Source organism: Ixodes scapularis, unplaced genomic scaffold, assembly GCF_016920785.2.
Source record: "Ixodes scapularis isolate PalLabHiFi unplaced genomic scaffold, ASM1692078v2 PGA_scaffold7__128_contigs__length_106722199, whole genome shotgun sequence".
NCBI lineage: Eukaryota > Metazoa > Arthropoda > Arachnida > Ixodida > Ixodidae > Ixodes > Ixodes scapularis.
In genome coordinates this window covers 43,026,438-43,046,452 of record NW_024609882.1, presented here as the reverse complement: position 1 = coordinate 43,046,452, position 20,015 = coordinate 43,026,438, and the positions used below count along the sequence as shown (strand labels likewise).

Below are 20,015 nucleotides of genomic sequence, written 5' to 3'. Positions count from 1 at the left end.
ACCTCCAGCCTTGGAACACTTGGATCTTCCAGCCCATGCTACCGCAGCGCCTCCACGTACATCCGGGACCTTTCCACGCTCGCCGCGTTATAGCAATGCATGGCGCGTGTCGGTGCCTGATTTCACCACCCCTCCTCTAGTTCACTGTAGCCTAAAAAAATTGGGGTGTGTGTACGTCTATACAGGTAGAACTTGGTCTGCCTCAACGGGCGACGAGTCTCTCAGCTGTAGATCGTAATTGCGTTGTTTGTATGTTTAGGCAACGGGAGGTTAGATGGCCCCAATGCGGACAGCAAGTCGTCTGCTTCTTGGGCAGGGTTTGCTGTGGCGTCAGAACGACGCCATGTTCTGATTGGCTTGGATTGGAAGGATAGTGGGTAGAGCTCAATGCTAGATGCCTCGAGGTCCACTCACACTTTTTTTTTAGAGCGAAGCTCTTAGGGGCTCGTTTCCGGCTTGAGCGGCGTCGGCGTCGCCGTTGGCGTCGTCGTCGGCGTCGCCGTCGGCGTAACCGCGAGGTCACGTGACCCCCCCAGGTCACGTGACCCCATTAGGTCACGTGACCCCCCGAGGTCACGTGACCCCATTAGGTCACGTGACCCCCTGAAGTCACGTGACCCCCCTAAGGTCATGACCCCTTCAGGTCACGTGACCCCCAAAGGTCACGTGACCCCATGAGGTCACGTGACCTCAAGGAGTCACCTATCCCTCAGTACGCTTCCATCTTCCTCCTCAAGAGCTGCGCTCTAACCGGCGTTACAGGAAATTGTAAACGGCTTTCATTTTTTTTTTTCAATCGGCAAATAAGATATTGGCGTTCTGACATTATCGCAACCCCTCTGCAAGAAGCAGACGAACTTGCGCTCCGCATGCGTGATGTCTCCGCTGTGATTGGTGTATATATATATTTGTTTGTATTTTCCAGTGCAGTGTGATTGCTGTACTCCGTTTCGCCTTGTGATGAACCGCACGGGAAACCAATCTAATGCCATGTGACTGTCACGTGACCTCGGGTTGGGGCGCAGTGACGCACCAGACGCGCGGCCACGCGATACGACCGCAGATCTGGATTGACTGCAGTGGCTCGTAGCGTCCGATGCGGTCTATCGCAAGGTGAAACAAAGTACGGCATAACCGGGCATTATCGTGCGCACCATCTTCCACAACAGACATCCTAGAACGTATTACGGAAACCCATTTTTTTGGAAAGTCGGGCGACCGTAGTCTACTTCCGCTGCCAACTGCAGAGAGAAGTAGCAAGAGAGAGAGAGGAGGAAGAGATAAGGAACGGGTCACGCTTGCGCAAGCACACCGACCGTGGCTCGGAAACCAGCAGCGGCCCCTTTTCCGTCCCCCCGCTGAACACGGAGTATTATCCGTGTTACAACCCCTCGCCGAAGCGGGGTCTGGTCTGTGCCCTCGGCGCTCATTAGGCGGGGTTTAGAGCTGGACCCCGGGGCCGCGCGAGATTTACGACCCGGTTGAGCGGCACCGATGACAAACGGCCACCGGAATCGCTGACTCACACTCGGTCTCTCCCCGCTCGCTCTCGTTTCGGCTTCCCGAAAAGGGAACGAGCGCGCGAGCAATTTGGCGCCAGGGTCGCTGCGTTGTGGGGAGAGTAGAGTCAACTCTGTGGGACTCGAAGGGAGACCGTGACAGCCGGAATGAGAGACTGCGGCGCCGTGTTCCGTGTTCTGATTGGTCTCTGCGTGTATTGCGGGTGAAGAAAATAACGGGGTATGGAAGGGTCCGCGGGGTTAGGGGGGAGGGGGGGAGGGGGGGGGTTATGAAAATAAGGGAGAAGGGGCGAGCGTTGGTACGGAATGGTGGGGAGCCAGATGGAACAAGTTTTAAGACGAGTCAGTACCCTACTTTATTAAAAGAGGATTATTAAAATGCATAGCATTTATAGGGCCGGCTCTTACAGTTTTCGCTCTCACGATGGGATGTAGCCCAACTAACGTCACGTGACATGTGTTGCATGATGTCATGTCACGTGACACGTCATTCCCACAGAACTTCTAAGTGCAAAGCATGTATAGATCTACTTGACGTCACGTGACCTGGGTTCACGTCCCGACGTGAAGTGTCCTTGCCACGTGCTTTCCTGAAGGTCGCGTGTCCCCACGACGTGATGTGACGGGACGGAACCGTGATGTCAAGGGACAACGTGACGCTGTAGATGACCTATAAATGATACGCATTTAGATCGCCGTTGGAAATATCAGAGACAGGCGATTTTTTTTTTTTTGTTGAATCTGTAACAAATTCACCATTATATCCTACCGTACCCGACCACCGCATTACAGCTGCGTGGCGATTGTGCAGCGCGTCAGTTTAAATGTTGCGACACAGAAAGCGGAAACGCCAATCAACCCATTAATATTGGGGAAGTCAAAGTGATTAAAAGTGTGCCCAAATTTTGACAAGCCGGAGTTTGAGGTGTTACTGAAGTTTAAAAAGAAAAAAAAGTTGGAAAATTAGGAAAATTGAAAATGCGGTTCAGAATGAAAAATGGACCGTGTGAACGAACTCGAAACATATAGCGTGAATGGAGACAAAAAGCGGGCTGAAAAATTACAATGCAGATTAAAACCCAGCGAAATTTGAAGACGTGGGGTAAGGAAGACAAATTGGAAGGGCCATAATGCACAAAATCACTCGTACAAAAATACAAAATGTGGCAGGACCGATGATGAAAGACCTCACGGAAGCTAATAATGCAAAAGGGGGAGCGGAATTGTTTCTCTATGATTGACCTTATCTGTGCGTTTATATATATATATATATTTTAACTTGCGTCGTTGTTTTTTTAATAATTCATTTGTATCCCTTTTGATTGACATGTTTATCCTTGCAAGAAGCGAGCCTATGCAGGCAGTCTGGTAACCATCATGATCGAAAACATTGGGGTTTTATGTTATGACGTTTATCGTTGAGAATCTAACGAGATTTGTATCTTCTTTTCTGTTCGCTGCCAGCTACCTCATGTCCAATCACCTCACGGCAGTTCCGGTCCTGACCAACTGTTCGGAGCTTCTCATCCTGTGAGTTCAGCTACTTTTATGTCGTCCTTCAACTTTTTTCTCGCACAATAAAGTCAGTAAAGCGCAACAATTTGACGTATTGTGCTAGTAGATTTGAACTGAACATCTTGGGAAGGAAGAGCAGCAAAAATCTTGGACAAGGGTAAAGAAACACACGCGACAGGATCGAAGTTTTTTGCCGCTGTTCCATTTCAAGATGTTCAGTAAAGCGGTTTACCATAACCCATAGTCCCTGACAACATAAGAAAAGCAGGCGTCTATCGGGTCACCATCCTCGCTCGAGAAAGTCAGTAAAGCGGTTTACCATACCTTATAGTCCCTGAAAAAATAAGAAACGCAGGCATATTTTGGTTCACAATCCTCGCACGAGAAAGCCAGAAAAGCGGTTTATCATTACCTATAGTTCCTCACAACATAAGAAATGCAGGCATCTTTTAGGTCACCATCCTCCAACGAGAAAGTTGGAAAAGCAATTTACCATACCCTATAGTTCCTGATAACATAACGCAGACATCTTTTGGGTCTCCATCCTCGCACGAGAAAGTCGGAAGAGCGGTTTACCATAACCTATTGTCTTGGAAAACATAAGAAACACCGGTAACTTTTGGTACAACGTCTTCGAACAAGAAAGTCAGTAAAGCGGTCTACTATACCCTATAGTCCCCGAAGACATTACAAACGCAGATATCTTTTGGGTCACCATCCTCGCCCGAGAAAGTCAGAAAAATGGTTTATTATACACTATAGTCCCTGAAAACTTAAAGAACGCAGGCATCTTTCGGTCCACCATCCTCGCACGAGAAAGTCAGGAAAGCGGTCCACCATACCCATAGTCCTCGAACACATAAGAAACCCAGACGTTTTTTGGGTCACCATCCTCGCACGAGAAAGCTAGAAAAGCAGTTTGCCACACCCTGTAATCCCTGAAAACACAAGAAACGCGGACATTTTTTGGGTCACCATCCTCGCACGAGATAGTCAGAAAAGCGATTTACCATAAGCTATAGTTCCTGACAACATAGCGTGAACAGGCATCTTTTGGGTCACCATCCTCGCACGAGAAAGTGAAGAAAGCGATTTGTCACAATCCTTAGTCCCTGACAACATAACAAACACAGGCATCTTTTGGGTCACCATCCTCGCACGAGATAGTCAGAAAAGCGGTTTATCATTACCAATAGTTCCTGACAACATAAGAAATGCAGGCATCTTTTAGGTCACCATCCTCCACGAGAAAGTTGGAAAAGCAATTTACCATACCCTATAGTTCCTGAAAACATGAGAAACGCAGACATCTTTTCGGTTGCCATCCTCGCACGAGAAAGTCAGAAAAGCGGTTTACCATAACCTATTGTCCCGGAAAACTTAAGAAACGCAGGTGTCTTTTGGTTCAACATCTTCGAACAAGAAAGTCAGTAAAGCGGTCTACTATACCCTTTAGTCCCCGAAGACATTACAAGCGCAGATATCTTTTCGGTCCACCATCCTCGCACGAGGAAGTCAGTAAAGCGGTCCACCATACCCTATAGTCCTCGAACACATAAGAAACGCAGACGTTCTTTGGGTCACCATGCTCGCACGAGAAAGCCAGAAAAGCAGTTTGCCACACTCTGTAGTCCCTGAAAACACAAGAGACGCGGATATTTTTCGGGTCACCATCCTCGCACGAGATAGTCAGAAAAGCGATTTACCATAAGCTATAGTTTCTGACAACATAATATCAACAGGCACCTTTTGGGTCACCATCCTCACACGAAAAGCAGTTTGCCACACTTTGTAGTCCCTGAAAACACAAGAAACGCGGACATTTTTTGGGTCACCATCCTCGCATGACATAGTCAGAAAAGCGATTTACCATAAGCTATAGTTTCTGACAAAATAACATGAACAGGCACCTTTTGGGTCACCATCCTCACACGAAAAGCAGTTTGCCACACTTTGTAGTCCCTGAAAACACAAGAAACGCGGACATTCTTTGGGTCACCATCCTAGCACGAGATAGTTATAAAAGCGATTTACCATAAGCTATAGTTTCTGACAACATAACATGAACAGGCACCTTTTGGGTCACCATCCTCACACGAAAAGCAGTTTGCCACACTCTGTAGTCCCTGAAAACACAAGAAACGCGGACATTTTTTGGGTCAACATCCTCGCACGAGATAGTCAGAAAAGCGATTTACTATAAGCTATAGTTTCTGACAACATAACATGAACAGGCACCTTTTGGGTCACCATCCTCACACGAAAAGCAGTTTGCCACACTCTGTAGTCCCTGAAAACACAAGAAACGCGGACATTTTTTGGGTCACCATCCTCGCACAAGGTAGTCAGAAAAGCGATTTACCATAAGCTATAGTTCCTGACAACAAAACATGAACAGGCACCTTTTGGGTCACCATCCTCACACGAAAAGCAGTTTGCCACACTCTGTAGTCCCTGAAAACACGAAAAACGCGGACATTTTTTGGGCACCATCCTCGCACGGGATAGTCAGAAAAGCGATTTACCATAAGCTATAGTTTCTGACAACATAACATGAACAGGCACCTTTTGGGTCACCATCCTCACACGAAAAGCAGTTTGCCACACTCTGTAGTCCCTGAAAACACAAGAAACGCGGACATTTTTTGGGTCACCATCCTCGCACGAGATAGTCAGAAAAGCGATTTACCATAAGCTATAGTTCCTGGCAACATAACATGAACAGGCACCTTTTGGGTCACCATCCTCACACGAAAAGCAGTTTGCCACACTCTGTAGTCCCTGAAAACACAAGAAACGCGGACATTTTTTGGGTCACCATCCTCGCACGAGATAGTCAGAAAAGCGATTTACCATAAGCTATAGTTTCTGACAACATAACATGAACAGGCACCTTTTGGGTCACCATCCTCACACGAAAAGCAGTTTGCCACACTCTGTAGTCCCTGAAAACACAAGAAACGCGGACATTTTTTGGGTCACCATCCTCGCACGAGATAGTCAGAAAAGCGATTTACCATAAGCTATAGTTTCTGACAACATAACATGAACAGGCACCTTTTGGGTCACCATCCTCACACGAAAAGCAGTTTGCCATACTCTGTAGTTCCTGAAAACACAAGAAACGCGGACATTTTTTGGGTCACCATCCTCGCACGAGATAGTCAGAAAAGCGATTAACCATAAGCTATAGTTTCTGACAACATAACATGAACAGGCACCTTTTGGGTCACCATCCTCACACGAAAAGCAGTTTGCCACACTCCGTAGTTCCTGAAAACACAAGAAACGCGGACATTTTTTGGGTCACCATCCTCGCACGAGATAGTCAGAAAAGCGATTTACCATAAGCTATAGTTTCTGACAACATAACATGAACAGGCACCTTTTGGGTCACCATCCTCACACGAAAAGCAGTTTGCCACACTCTGTAGTCTCTGAAAACACAAGAAACGTGGACATTTTTTGGGTCACCATCCTCACACGAAAAGCAGTTTGCCACACTCTGTAGTCCCTGAAAACACAAGAAACGCGGACATTTTTGGGGTCACCATCCTCGCACGAGATAGTCAGAAAAGCGATTTACCATAAGCTATAGTTCCTGCCAACAAAACATGAACAGGCACCTTTTGGGTCACCATCCTCACACGAAAAGCAGTTTGACACACTCTGTAGTCCCTGAAAACACAAAAAACGCGGACATTTTTTGGGTCACCATCCTCGCACGAGGTAGTCAGAAAAGCGATTTACCATAAGCTATAGTTCCTGACAACATAACATGAACAGGCACCTTTTGGGTCACCATCCTCACACGAAAAGCAGTTTGCCACACTCTGTAGTCCCTGAAAACACAAGAAACGCGGACATTTTTTGGGTCACCATCCTCGCACGAGATAGTCAGAAAAGCTATTTACCATAAGCTATAGTTCCTGACAACATAACATGAACAGGCACCTTTTGGGTCACCATCCTCACACGAAAAGCAGTTTGCCACACTCTGTAGTCCCTGAAAACACAAGAAACGCGGACATTTTTTGGGTCACCATCCTCACACGAAAAGCAGTTTGCCACACTCTGTAGTCCCTGAAAACACAAGAAACGCGGACATTTTTTGTGTCACCATCCTCGCACGAGATAGTCAGAAAAGCGATTTACCATAAGCTATAGTTCCTGCCAACAAAACATGAACAGGCACCTTTTGGGTCACCATCCTCGCACGAAAAGCAGTTTGCCACACTTTGTAGTCCCTGAAAACACAAAAAACGCGGACATTTTTTGGGTCACCATCCTCGCACGAGATAGTCAGAAAAGCGATTTACCATAAGCTATAGTTTCTGACAACATAACATGAACAGGCACCTTTTGGGTCACCATCCTCACACGAAAAGCAGTTTGCCACACTCTGTAGCCCCTGAAAACACAAGAAACGCGGACATTTTTTGGGCCACCATCCTCGCACGAGATAGTCAGAAAAGCGATTTACCATAAGCTATAGTTCCTGACAACATAACATGAACAGGCATCTTTTGGGTCTCCATCCTCGCACGAGAAAGTGAGGAAAGCGATTTACCATAACCCTTAATCCTTGGCAACATAACAAACACAGGCATCTTTTGGGTCATCACCCTCGCACAAGAAAGTCAGAAAAGCGGTTTATCATTATCTATAGTTCCTGACAACTTAAGAAATGAAGGCATCTTTCAGGTCACCATCCTCGCACGAGAAAGCTAAAAAAGCAGTTTGTCACACCCTGTAGTCCCTGAAAACACATGAAACGCGGACATTTTTCGGGTCACCGTCCTCGCACGATAAAATCAGAAAAGCGGTTTACCATAACCTATTGTCCCGGAAAACATGAGAAACGCAGGTATCTTTTGGTTCAACATCTTCGAACAAGAAAGTCAGTAAAGCGGTCTACTTTACCCTTTAGTCCCCGAAGACATTACAAACGCAGATATCTTTTGGGTCACCATCCTCGCGCGAGAAAGTCAGGAAATGGTTTATTATACACTATAGTCCCTGAAAACATAAAGAAGCAGGCATTTTTTGGTCCACCATAGTCGCACGAGAAAGGCAGGCATCTTTCGTCAGTAAAGCGGTTTATCGAAACCCTTAGTCCCTGACAACGTAAGAAAGGCAGGCATCTTTCGGGTCACCATCCTCGCTCGAGAAAGTCAGTAGAGCGGTTTACCATAAACTATAGCCGCTGACAACATAAGAAATGCAGGCATATTTTGGATCACCATCCTCATACGGGAAGTTTGTAAAGTGGTTTACTATAACCTGTGGTAACTGACAACTTAAGCAATGCAGGGCCTGGCTGGTCCTAAACATTCTACTGCCGCTACACAGCCAATCTGATTACGGCAATAGCCGATAAGAACCCCGAGTTACGAATCGCGAAGTGAGAAGCGTGGACACAATAAGCCACACCCTGCGATTCTTAAGTTGGCGGTGCCTAGGGTATGAATTTCCCAGAAACTTGAGACCGGCAACTGATGTTACCTGAAGCAGACAACGGATGTCTCTCAGTGAATCGGCTGCCATTATGAGACTTCCCGACTAATACACTTGCGGTTTACGTTCATTTCCTCCCACGTCTGTCTGGTCGTCTCGATTAGCTAAATGCCTGAAAGCGATTAACCCTATTTCCTAACATGTTTTCTTTTTCTTTTTTTAGCGATCTAACGTACAACCGGATTCAGTCCCTAGAAGATTCTCCTTTCAAAACACTTAAGAAGCTCAGAGACCTCAACCTGGGCAACAACGTTATACGCCAGGTCGCGGACAACTCTTTCTACGGCCTGTCGTCTCTGCAAGTGCTGTGAGTGCGCGAATCTGTATCGCAATATCAATCCGTTTCGCTTTGAAACTTTTACGTCTGTTTTTGTTCGCGCCTTTCATGGTGTGTTCTCTACCTGAGTCTCTCTGTTTGACTTTCTTGGCAGGGCACTGCAGAAGAACGGCATAACAGAGATACATTCGGACGCTTTTTTGCCTACTGTGAAGCTGCAGGACCTGTAAGTAGCTTAGTTTGATAATTAAGATGCCTTACGTTGGCAAGTCGTGTAGAGCGACTCAGAATACGTCACATTATTGTTAACGGATATTCAAGAAACCACCAGTAATCGGCCAAGCATTTTCTGCAAAACTCGGGTTCTTTTAAGTTCTTGCAAATACCTTTACGTTGTCGTCAACAAAACATACACCTGTGCAGAATGGCTGTACTACATTATTTTATTAATCCTCTCGCCGAACAAACGTTGTCATCTACCGGTTTGAACGTACGGTACCTGCGTTTGCATTGCCTTCTTGAAATCACGTGCAACACTTTTGATGCATTTTTTAAAATATCTACCGAACATTTTTGCTCCACTGAATCGCCAGCGTAAGCCCCTGCGTAAGCAGATTAACTCAAAGCTGCTGGCTGTTAACGAACGTGCTCAATGCTTGTTCAGATTAAACAGTTTTCTTAACGATATTGGGAGAAGTCAAAATTGTTTGTATGAACAGAATCTTTTGTTACCATGGTCCAACCTGATCGAAACAAAATCACCGTGTGAACAATCACCGATCCACTTCGAGCGATCTGAGAGTGAACTGATCATACACCGCGATCGAGCCGGAGTGTTTTGATTTCAGCGTTTACCGTCGTACTATCTTCAAATGACTACGTATCTTGTAGAACAGTAAAACAAGCAAAATCTAATGTAATATAATGTCCATGTTTAGCTAATGAGGCTCCCCGATAACCAGATGAACCAGAAATTCGAGGATAGAACGTAGTTTAGCAATTTTTTTTTTTCCGGTTTATTTATCGCTTCCCGGACCATATCTTTTGCATCTTCACTTAATGAACACCCTCTTGTTTCGAGTAAACTTTTTTAACAACCGCAACCACGCCTGAACTTGAAGCTCTAAGCAATTTTTAGGGAAACGTATTGTGTTTGTTTTTAACGCGTAGATATGCGTACGCGCGACTCCTCTCGCAACAATCGCATCAATCGTTAAGCTGCGGTCCCACTGCTGATACCTCATACAAAAGATATTCTGCAGACGTTGTCTAAGGCCAGTTTCTTTCTTGTATGGCGGACCTGTAGCATTGGTCACACCAAAACTGTCTGCAGACATGCTCAAAGCACATGAAGCAAACGTACTTCGAGCATAATTGAGGCGTGTCCGCAGATACTTCTGTCACCATGTCCGCGAAGAACTTCGTGTCTTTTGTACAATGAACGAGCAGAGGGACTGTGGCTTGAGGTAACTGGTCCACCGTCTCTGTCCAGTAGCGTTGAAAGATGAAACATACTTCCGAAACGTTAGGCCACACTTCTTGCAGCAAAGGGGGGGGGGGGGGGGGGGGTTGACGCTCCTGAATAAATACCGCTATGAAGGCCCTCTTCTACCCCATCCACACGATTATAAAGGTCCCTTTAGCTAAGGGAACTTTATGGTCGGCGGCGAATCAGTTCGCGATTCTCCGCGCGTGGCATGGTGCGCTCGCGACCTTTAGAACGCTGGCTGATTTGCCGATTGCAAAAGGACCCATGTAAAAAGGTATAACTTTATGCTGGCCATGTGAATGAGATACTACACTTCGACGCTCAGCGTAGCAAACCCGGCGTACGGCGCATATGCGGAGAACAAGTCGTCTGCTTCTTGTACAGCAGTTGCGGCGACGTCAAAACGACGCCGAGCTCTGATTGGCTTTGATTGAAAGGATAGTGGGTACACCTCAATGCTAGATGCCTCGAGGTCTACCCACTATCTTTTTCAATCAGCCATTAAGAGTTCAGCGTTCTGACGTCATCGCAACCCCTCTACAAGAAGCAGACAAAATCGCGCTCCGCATAGCTTATATACGAGTGCATTTTTTTTTTATCATTATGCGTTTAAATTTCTTGAGCGTACAACTGATCGTGGTACACGGCTTCGATCCCAGAAACCTGGCGGATAACGCGTTCTCTGTGATGCCCTACCGAGGACTCCGAGGACTTCACCGACTGGTGACGTCCGGAAACCGTTACCTTCGCAACTTCCCTCCTCCGGAGGCCTTCCCGCGAATCCAGAGGCTGTACCTGTCGTACTCGTACCACTGCTGTTCGTATCTGCCGAGCGAAGAAGGTGCTGACGTCACCCCGGTGGTGAAGGACGCCGTGCTGTGGCTCAAGCGAGAGGAAGTGGACATGGACAAGTGGACCAGTCTTAGCAACGCCTCCGGTCTTGACGTCTTTCCCGGTCAGCATCTCTTTTACTCTTTTCTGTCGTATTTTAGCGCTACTTCATCGACATGGTTGCCTGGTCCAACTCCAAGGTCACCTATCCTTGTGGCAGGAACTTTTGTAGATCTGTAGATCAGCGTTAACCCGACGTTGCTGCTACTCTTTGCGGAACAGCACCGTCTTCAGCCACGTTTTTTCACGCTCAGGGTGAGAACCACCCCATTGCCCCACAGCGCCATCACTAGAATCATAATATCAGGCAGCAACCGCGTTCGTTGCATGACAGCGATGGCCGTCTCTCTACATTTGTTTGCACGATTGGAACGGTTTCTAAATTGCCGCAAATGGGCGCAGTTTGTATCATGAAACCTCTGCATGAAACTCTAGTGCTGAAGGCCCATTCGAAGTCAACAATCAAGTTCAAGCGAATCATCCGGTGCAGTGGCTCAGAGACGATGCAATCACATCTGTAATCTTACACGAGGTACCGTCTTACGCAAAGTACCATCTCGCGTAAGGTACCGTCTTGCGCAAAGTACCGTCTTGTGCAAAGTATCGTCTTGCGCAAAGTATCGTCTGGCGCAAAGTACCGTCTTGCGTAAAGTATCGTCTTCCGCAAGGTACTGTATTGCGCAGGGTACCGTCTTGCTCAAGATAACGTCTTGCGAAAGGTACCGTCTTGCAAGATACCGAGGATATTTGCACTCGCAATTCGGAGCGTTCAATCGACTATGATAGTGAGATATCCGCTGAGCGCGTTAGCGTGGCTAATGACTTTTGAAAGGTCAACAGCTACATTGAAAAAATTCGTTGTCGTATAAAATCCAACTCTGCGTTGCAGCTTCATTCGTCCATTTCTAAATAAATGAATGGAAAAATCGAGTGAAAAAAGACATACGTTGCAGCGTATTTGCAACGTAAGACATTTGAAGTCTTGCAAGCAAGGCTTCAAATACCGCGACTCGAAGGCCTCACTGTGACGTAACCGAGAAGTTAGACATATTAGACATAACTTGTACTGGAAGTTTGGTGGCGTAGTATGATTTGCAAGATATTTTGTACTTTATAAAACGGAATTGTAGTTACTTGGTAAGAGTCTTCGAATAAAACCGGAAAAACCACCAGGGGCCTTTGTTGCTACTTTTTTTTCCTCAGTTCGAAGTCATCCGAAACACTTCGGTATTTGATGTCATAATGACAAAACAAGTTTTAGAGAAACATGAAAGTTTACATTATTCTAAACCATTTTACTCGTTCGGAGTAGCTGGTTCATGTTAAATATGGGGATTATGACAAAGATCGATGTGGGTAAATGATTGGGCTAACCATTGTTCAGGTTTCGAGTTTAGGCTATAGTCGGTGGCAGGTTAAGTGCAAAGTGTAAGCTCCCCTACCTGTTTCTACTTGTATCAGAGCAAACGCTGGAGAGGAGGCAGCATCATCTCGAGCGTTCGCTTTGCTAAAGTGGAAAGAGGTAGGAGGAACTTTCACTTCACTCTTAGCCTCTGACCGACTCTAACCATTCGGTCCTCTAAAGCCTAGAAACAGTTTTGTTAATGGTTTGTTTAAAAAAAATTATCTCTTTTATTATATTTCTCATAATTAAAATGGTTCGTACTGCATTTGGTTGCGGATATCATTTCTTTTTATTCATAATTTTGAAAAATTAGCTGCATAAATAAACATTTTTTTTTTTAATTTCGAGTTAAAGCGAAGTAATATTTGCTAAGAGCAATAAATCGGATAAACACAAATTCTGAAATAGAAACTTCGCGTTTCACCAAAAATAAACTCCGAAAACCAAGATTTATACCTTAATTTATGTATATTGTCGGTTCTCTGCGAACAAAAAAGTGTAAACGAAATTAGCTCAATTCATGCTATTTTTGGCCTACTTTCTTCACGATAAGATTAGTGTTTAATACTCCTCGAGACATTAACAAGAAGATGTACAGTGTGTTCCCAAAAGAAGAGAACCGTGTTTTAGGCCTGTGTAAATAAACTGCATCGCAGAAAGCTCGGAATTCGTGAGAATGTGACGCTAGCGGTTGGGATAGAACGCGAAAGTTTTAGAACATTTCGTTACCTGAACCAAAAGATAATTGAGAAAGACGAAATTTATCTATGGACCATTGTCCACCTAAATGTGATATCGTCAATACAAGAGCTGACATTATGGACGCTTGGGGGATTTATATCAGCGAAATATACTTGCCAACAAGAAAGAGAATATTGTTTCCTTTCTTGCTTACAGGGTGTTTTTGTGTTTCTTTTTAAGCTTAACAGATTTGTTTAAAAAAAGCCGTGAAAGCTATACTTATGTGGTTTGTGCAGATGAGCTATACGGCCAAGGGGACATAGTATAGGGGGATAATCGTCAATATCAGTTGGCTAATTAAGTGAAATTTGTTAATTAAATTTTAATTAGTGAAAGTAGGCATATGGTTAGAATTAGAAACTTGTCCAGCGTCGTCGAAAACAACGAAATCAACTCTTTCTAGAAAGATATAATGCAGGGGCAGCAGTTTAAGACGTTTCGTAAAAACACTTTATTTAGACGCGTTTCTAAGTTTCGGTTTCTTATCGGAGCGCATCTCTGCGCCCGCTGTCCTGAGTCGCGCAACCCACACCTTATGCTCTACTTCCCTCTATTTTACGAGGGAGGCGAAGGGGTGGCTTCACGCCGCGACCACCGGGGAGAAGGATCGCGGACGCAAAGATGCTCTCCGATAAGAAACCGAAACCTAGAAATGCGTCGAAACTGTGCGTTTTTTTGTTTTTTTTTTTTCTGAACGGCGTAAAATGGTGCTTCTGTCTTGTATCTTCCTAAAAAAAGTTGATTTAGTGGATTTCGATGATGCTTAACAAGTTTATAATTAGAACCAGGTGTCTATTTTTACTAACTAAAAGGTAACTAACCAATTATACTTAATTAGCCGAATGATCGTTACGATTAGCTCCCTATACTATGTCCCTCTGACCGTATAACTCACCTGCACAAACCACATAAGTGTAGATTTCACTTTTTTTAACAAGTTATTAAAGAAAATATTAAAAAAACACCCTCTATAATCACTGAAATATATGCTACAGCTGCCCACAATGTTCTTTCTTGCTTGGTAAATATTATTAGGCTTAGGTGGACGTCGGCTCATTGAGAATTTTAGTTTTTCTAAATTGACTTTTTATTCGGGTAATGTCATGTTCTCAAACTTTCGGTTTTTATCCCAACCACTTGCGTCCCATTCTCACAGAGTTTGAGCTTTCTACGATGCATAGTTTATCTACCCGGTCCAAAAAGAGGTTTCTCTTTTGTCGGGAACTTTTGGTATTATTTCTAACGCTTGCTTGCGAATATAAAAGTTGTTTCGCTCGAGGCAAAAGAAAGTATGATTGGTTAACATGAAAGCGTGATTATGAACATAAGACTTGTTCAGCTTTTTGACGTGTTCATATTGAGCGGCCAGCACGCGAGAATCGTTCGGTACACGTCTTGACTCCTTAATTATTATCTTTTTATTTCGTTTTGTACATGCAGACAACATTTCGTCCAAGTTTCAAGAGTTCACGCATCAGCTGATCAAAGTGTTCGGCCAGGACTACATCATTCCAGACAACCTGGCGCAGTACTACGGAGAATACCTCGAAGATTACAAGGCACTCTACACGAGCGACGATGAAATGCAGTACCCCGTGCAGTGCATTCCACAACCAAGTGAGTCTCTTCGTTGTCACTAGAGTCCTTCCTTTTGTACGATTAAAAAAGCGCTGGCCATTTGTTAAGGAACTCATTAGAAATTGATGGTGGAACCTTTATTGCACTTTACTAGTTGTAGGGTATTAAAGAGACATTCTCATTCCAAAACTTCATACTTTTCTTTGGCCGTGAGCGATTCGGGAGTGTGATATAGCTGAGAAAAAATTGCAATACGAAAATGAATTATTTAGCGTTTGAGCGCGCCTTTGCAAAATGCGCGCTACTCTCCCACCATGATAGCTTCTTACTTAGCATTTTCTCGCTCACTGGCGGTGACATAATAGCAAAGTCATTTTCAGCCATTCAGTGGTTTCCGAAGCTATGACATTAATTAAGAGTATTCACGAGAAATGTACTACAACGTTATTTTCTAAATATCGAGTCCAGAGAAAGAGTGCACAGGGGTATACCGTATGCGCGCCTTGCTTAGGATGGCGACGTCATTTTATTCATTCCGCAACGCTGCCACTTAGTTTTGCTTTTCGTAGGAGCGCGTGAAAGAGCGTCTCCCGTCACAGGCTCTTAGCCGGCTTGTCCACAGTACTTCGACGCATTTTGTCTTCAGTCATTTCTTTGTATCGGGTACTACGAAGCGGTGTTATCACCAAGAACATTGAGGCACCATACAGAGCGCACCATTTTTAAAATCTACATCATCGACTCGCGCGGGAGCTTCAGATTCCTGTTTGTGAAGTTAGTCGTTTTTTCCGCAAGTACGCAGCCTTCTGCCTTCAAATTTCATGGGTGATGTCTAGGAATTTTGGATGGTTTAGCGTGCTGGATGGTTGACCTTAAAACACAAAAATAAAAGCCCGCGTCAAAAATTTGACATTCTCAAATTTCAGACATCAAATTGGGGGGTTTTACGTGCTAAACCGGCAACGGACAGCTGGCACAGCTTACCGAAGGATTGAAGATTCATTTGAAGTTTAAACCACCTGAGGGTCTTTTGAATTTCGGTTACACGGCGCCTTCTACGCAATAAGCCTACGTCAGATTGCGGATCCCTCAGCCGGGATTCGAAAGCGCCACCTGAGGGTCCATAGGCTGGTGCTTTTCCTCGGAGTCGCCAAGGCTTTTGTTTTCTTTTAATATTGCCGGTTGTTTACATAAAGATAATACAGACCCTGAGATGCACGAGAGTAAGAAAGAAAAAGAGAAAAGGACAGCAACAAGCAAACACGGTGATTTGCCAACCGACAAACAGCCATGAGGCTAAAAGACTACCAGCGAGTGTTTTGGCTGGGAGTCATAATGGTCACGGTTAAAAAGGCCTTAAGGTTGTCAACTTGTTTAGAACTGCCAACCACGCCATGTCGCTGTTCGTCTTTATATAGCATTCCCTGAGGCACTTCTCACTCACGGACGGTACAGACACCGACACCTGCATGACGCATCGCCATCCACCCTTTTCAGATACTATGGAGCTCCGGGAACACGATTGTGTCATACGGTATCTGCTCAGTGTCTACAGTTTAAAAACAAATGCCATGTGGTGGTAATGGGAGCTCTTTGCTAATGGTACGCTGTAGCACGTCCCATTAGAAAAAGGCGTCTTAACAATTCAAATAGACGGGCTCAATGCAATCCGGCTTTTTGCACAAAATACAATTTACTGTCCAGTAGAGAGGTAGCCCTTTGCTTCTAAAACGTATCTACAAGTAGCGTTTAACAGGAGTTAAAAACAAAAGGTTTGATTCACTTACCGGCCAGCTGAACTAGAAAAAACATACACATAAAGAAAAAACCATTCACACCGCTGGACTATACTTCGTTTCAGCTTCGGTCCAGACGCAGCCAAAGCTACAAGCGCGAGCTCCGGGCTTTCAGCATCCCTGCCAAGCACGCGCGCTCGTGCAGTGCAAGCACTGGTCTGGGCCACATGCTCGCGCTTCTAGCATCGGCTGCGTCTGGACCGAAGCTGAAACCAAGTATAACAACTGATTTTCTTTTTCCTCCTCTTCTACTACAAGCCACACTTGAGGGAACAATTCTCTTTTCCACTTTTTAGCTTTCTAATCCACCTCACATTTTTTTTCCTAATTCCCCTTAAAATGTTAACCCCGAAGAAATCTTTTTTCTTTCCCGTGAAGCACGAGAGAAGGTGCACTAACGCAGTCATCGCCTTTTTCCTCAATGGCAAGTGCCTCTAGGATTTCCCGTTGTTAGTTGTTAGTCCAGCGGTGTGAATGGTTTTTTCTTTATGTGTATGTTTTTTCTAGTTCAGCTGGCCGGTAAGTGAACTATGAACCAACTAGCTCAGCTCAAACCTGTTACAAAAGGTTTGAACTGCTTGTGGGCCCAAGGCCCGTCTAACTCGTCTGAGCGCATCGTGCCCTGAGGCTCCAGGATACACAGCCCTATATCTTGGTGTCGGCATCAACAATTCTACTATGTCCCGGGTCAGCCTCTTGCGTGTTACAAAGGACAAGTATTCTATCGAAAAACGTAAAAAGACAAAACGGCAGGCGGATGCCACTTTTCTCAGAAATCCCGACAATGGTCCGTACCGCACCGGACACGATGATACAATAAATGATGTCGAAATCACCGCTGTCTCTACGTTGACTATCGACGAAAGGAGCGAGCATTTAACGCCGGGGTTCCGACCTCGCAACGGTTCGCATACTGTTGTCTTCGAAGAGCCAATCTTTTCTCCCGGGTGTCGGCGGTTCCGCGCAAACGGCGTCGTTGCTGCGTCTCGGTTTTACGTCGTCGCGCACGTTGTGCCCCCGCCACGGGCCACGGTCACTCGATCCCTTTTTCTCCCGCTCCCGCGGCGCGTCTTTGGAAGCCCGCGAAAAGACTCTTTCCCTTTTGTAAGAGGGAAAGTGAACGTCACTAGGGAACGAACAAAGCGAAGGGGCGCGGCGGGAACCGGGTATCGGCCTCATGAGACCAGTCCAGTCCAAACCACGATTGCCCGAACGAAAGACGGCCGCATGCACCAAGGCAATAGATGCTAACGCATTTAAAAATTACGGTATGGCATCAAACAATTTGGTTCCTTACCACTCTAATAAAAGGGTCAGATTAGCCACAGACAGATATAAATCGTGAAACGAGTTGGCGAATAACAAGTGACATTGTCCAACGCTACCCGCTTTGGGCCGAAGGTTCGCTCCCATTGCGAGGCCTAAATAAATACCGCGAACACACAATGAGCACGTTGAATATTGACCCGAGAACAATGAACACTTAAAGAACATACCAGAGTCACACTGTCACTAGCGCAAAAATAGTCAAATCCTTCTTCACCCACTTCCTGGCAGTCACATTTTACTTTAACAGTTGCCTCCCGCCAGTACTATTTTCACGATAATCGGGGCGTTAATTCCGTGCTCCGGAGTGCAAGAGTTTGGCGCTCCATCCACTAAACGGAAAGGAATGCCAGCGGAGACTGACACTCGAGCGCGCTCTTCGTGCACCGAGTATTTCTCGGAGCGCGAGTGACTTCTTCGCGTTCTTCGCGCTCCGCGACGTCACGTCCGCAAACAAGATGGCTGCGATGTTGTCGAGACCGCTGAGACTAAAGCCGTAACCGGACCGCTGCCTCTTTTCAGTTTAGTGCCTAATCCAGCAGATAAAAACGATGTATTTGATAGCCACGACAGCAATTAGCGTTTTGGAAAAGGTTCGTTCGTGCATCTCGCCCGAAAACGAATTCACCTATCGAACGGTAGCGTGCCGATAGCACGGCGACAGAAAAAAGTTGTCCAGATGATAAGACATTCGGACCGCTGCCCTTTTTAGAATGCTTAGCCCAGCCAATAAAATACTATTATTGGAAAGTCGGAACATCAGTTAGCATTGTGGAAAAGGTTTGTTCATGCATCTCTCCTGAAAACTATTTGACGTGCTATCTATTGAACGGTGGTGTGCCGCTATCGGCGTAGCACATCGACGAATTGTGTCTCGCGCTGCAGACGGCAGAGAACATCTGATAAGTTTTGACAGCCTCCTGCGTCAAAAAAGCGGGTTCAAGAATGTTGTCTTTCATTTAAATCGGAATGGCGTCCATGGTCAATAAATAGATCGGTCAAGGTAACTTTTCGCATGTGCGCTCGAAGCGAGTCTTCAAACCTTTCGGAGGTATTGAGACGTTCGTAGAAACTTCCTAACGTCACCGTCTTTTTTTTTTTTTTTTTCTTTTTACTTTATACTTTGCCGGTTTACAGAGGCCTTAATTAATTTATCTTGGAAATAATTTCGGCTTCTGCCACCCGTGTCCCCGAGATGTCAAATTCGTCATAACCGTGCTGTCGGAAGTGGTTCATGCTGCCCGTCGGTAGTTTCGGTGTGTCGCGCTCCAGTCGACTATTCTCCGTTTAGTTGCTGTGCTCGAAGAATGAAACCCGGAGTAAAAGAGCGCGGAATTAACACGCGCAATGTTGCAGGGGCACGCCCAGGTACTTGTGGCTAATGAAAGCCCGTGTCGTCCGTAGTTCTCTAGAGCGATAGCGGTTATGGGCTTTTCCCGCCACTGGAAATGACGTCCGCTGTTAATGTTGTAGTTATTGATGTTGTAGCTAGCGAAGTAGGGAGTCCGTCGTCGATGTTGCCAAGCTCCTGAAAAAGACTGCCCGCATCCCGCGGGATTTAAACCTGCAGCTGTCCGCTGCGCGCGAAGCGGGGGCGTTAGCACAAAGCTACGCCGCAATCTTTTTTCTTCTTTTGTTATTGCTTTTAGTATGACAATTTACATATGTACAAGGCCGCCAACCTGACTTCGGTGAACAGAAAAAGTTAAACATGTTTTAAAGTTACCAAGTTGTAAAAAACGGGCAGCCACTGAAGTTCAGGAAAATGCGTCTTATAAACTTCTTTCAACAAGAACATACTTTGAACAAACTACCTTTCAACTGGGTGCGCTTCAATATCAGTATGCCGCACCACCATGCGACACCGCCGTATGGCATGCGGACCCAACAAAATTATAATATCGTACGCTACTCTGCCATCGCTTTCGGTGGGCGAGAATCGGATACCATGGGCTGTCAG

General features: G+C 45.5%; 1 protein-coding gene across 1 annotated transcript in view; it reads left to right on the top strand.

The window, feature by feature from the left end:
• Positions 1–20,015, top strand: part of LOC8024954 (leucine-rich repeat-containing G-protein coupled receptor 5) — a 50,781-nt gene that overhangs the window by 24,368 nt on the left and 6,398 nt on the right. Inside the window, exons 11-15 of the mRNA XM_040500142.1 lie at positions 2,985–3,050; positions 8,716–8,859; positions 8,984–9,055; positions 10,978–11,273; positions 14,796–14,972. Coding sequence (XP_040356076.1) covers positions 2,985–3,050; positions 8,716–8,859; positions 8,984–9,055; positions 10,978–11,273; positions 14,796–14,972 — 755 coding nt within the window. The remainder of the gene's footprint in view (positions 1–2,984; positions 3,051–8,715; positions 8,860–8,983; positions 9,056–10,977; positions 11,274–14,795; positions 14,973–20,015) is intronic.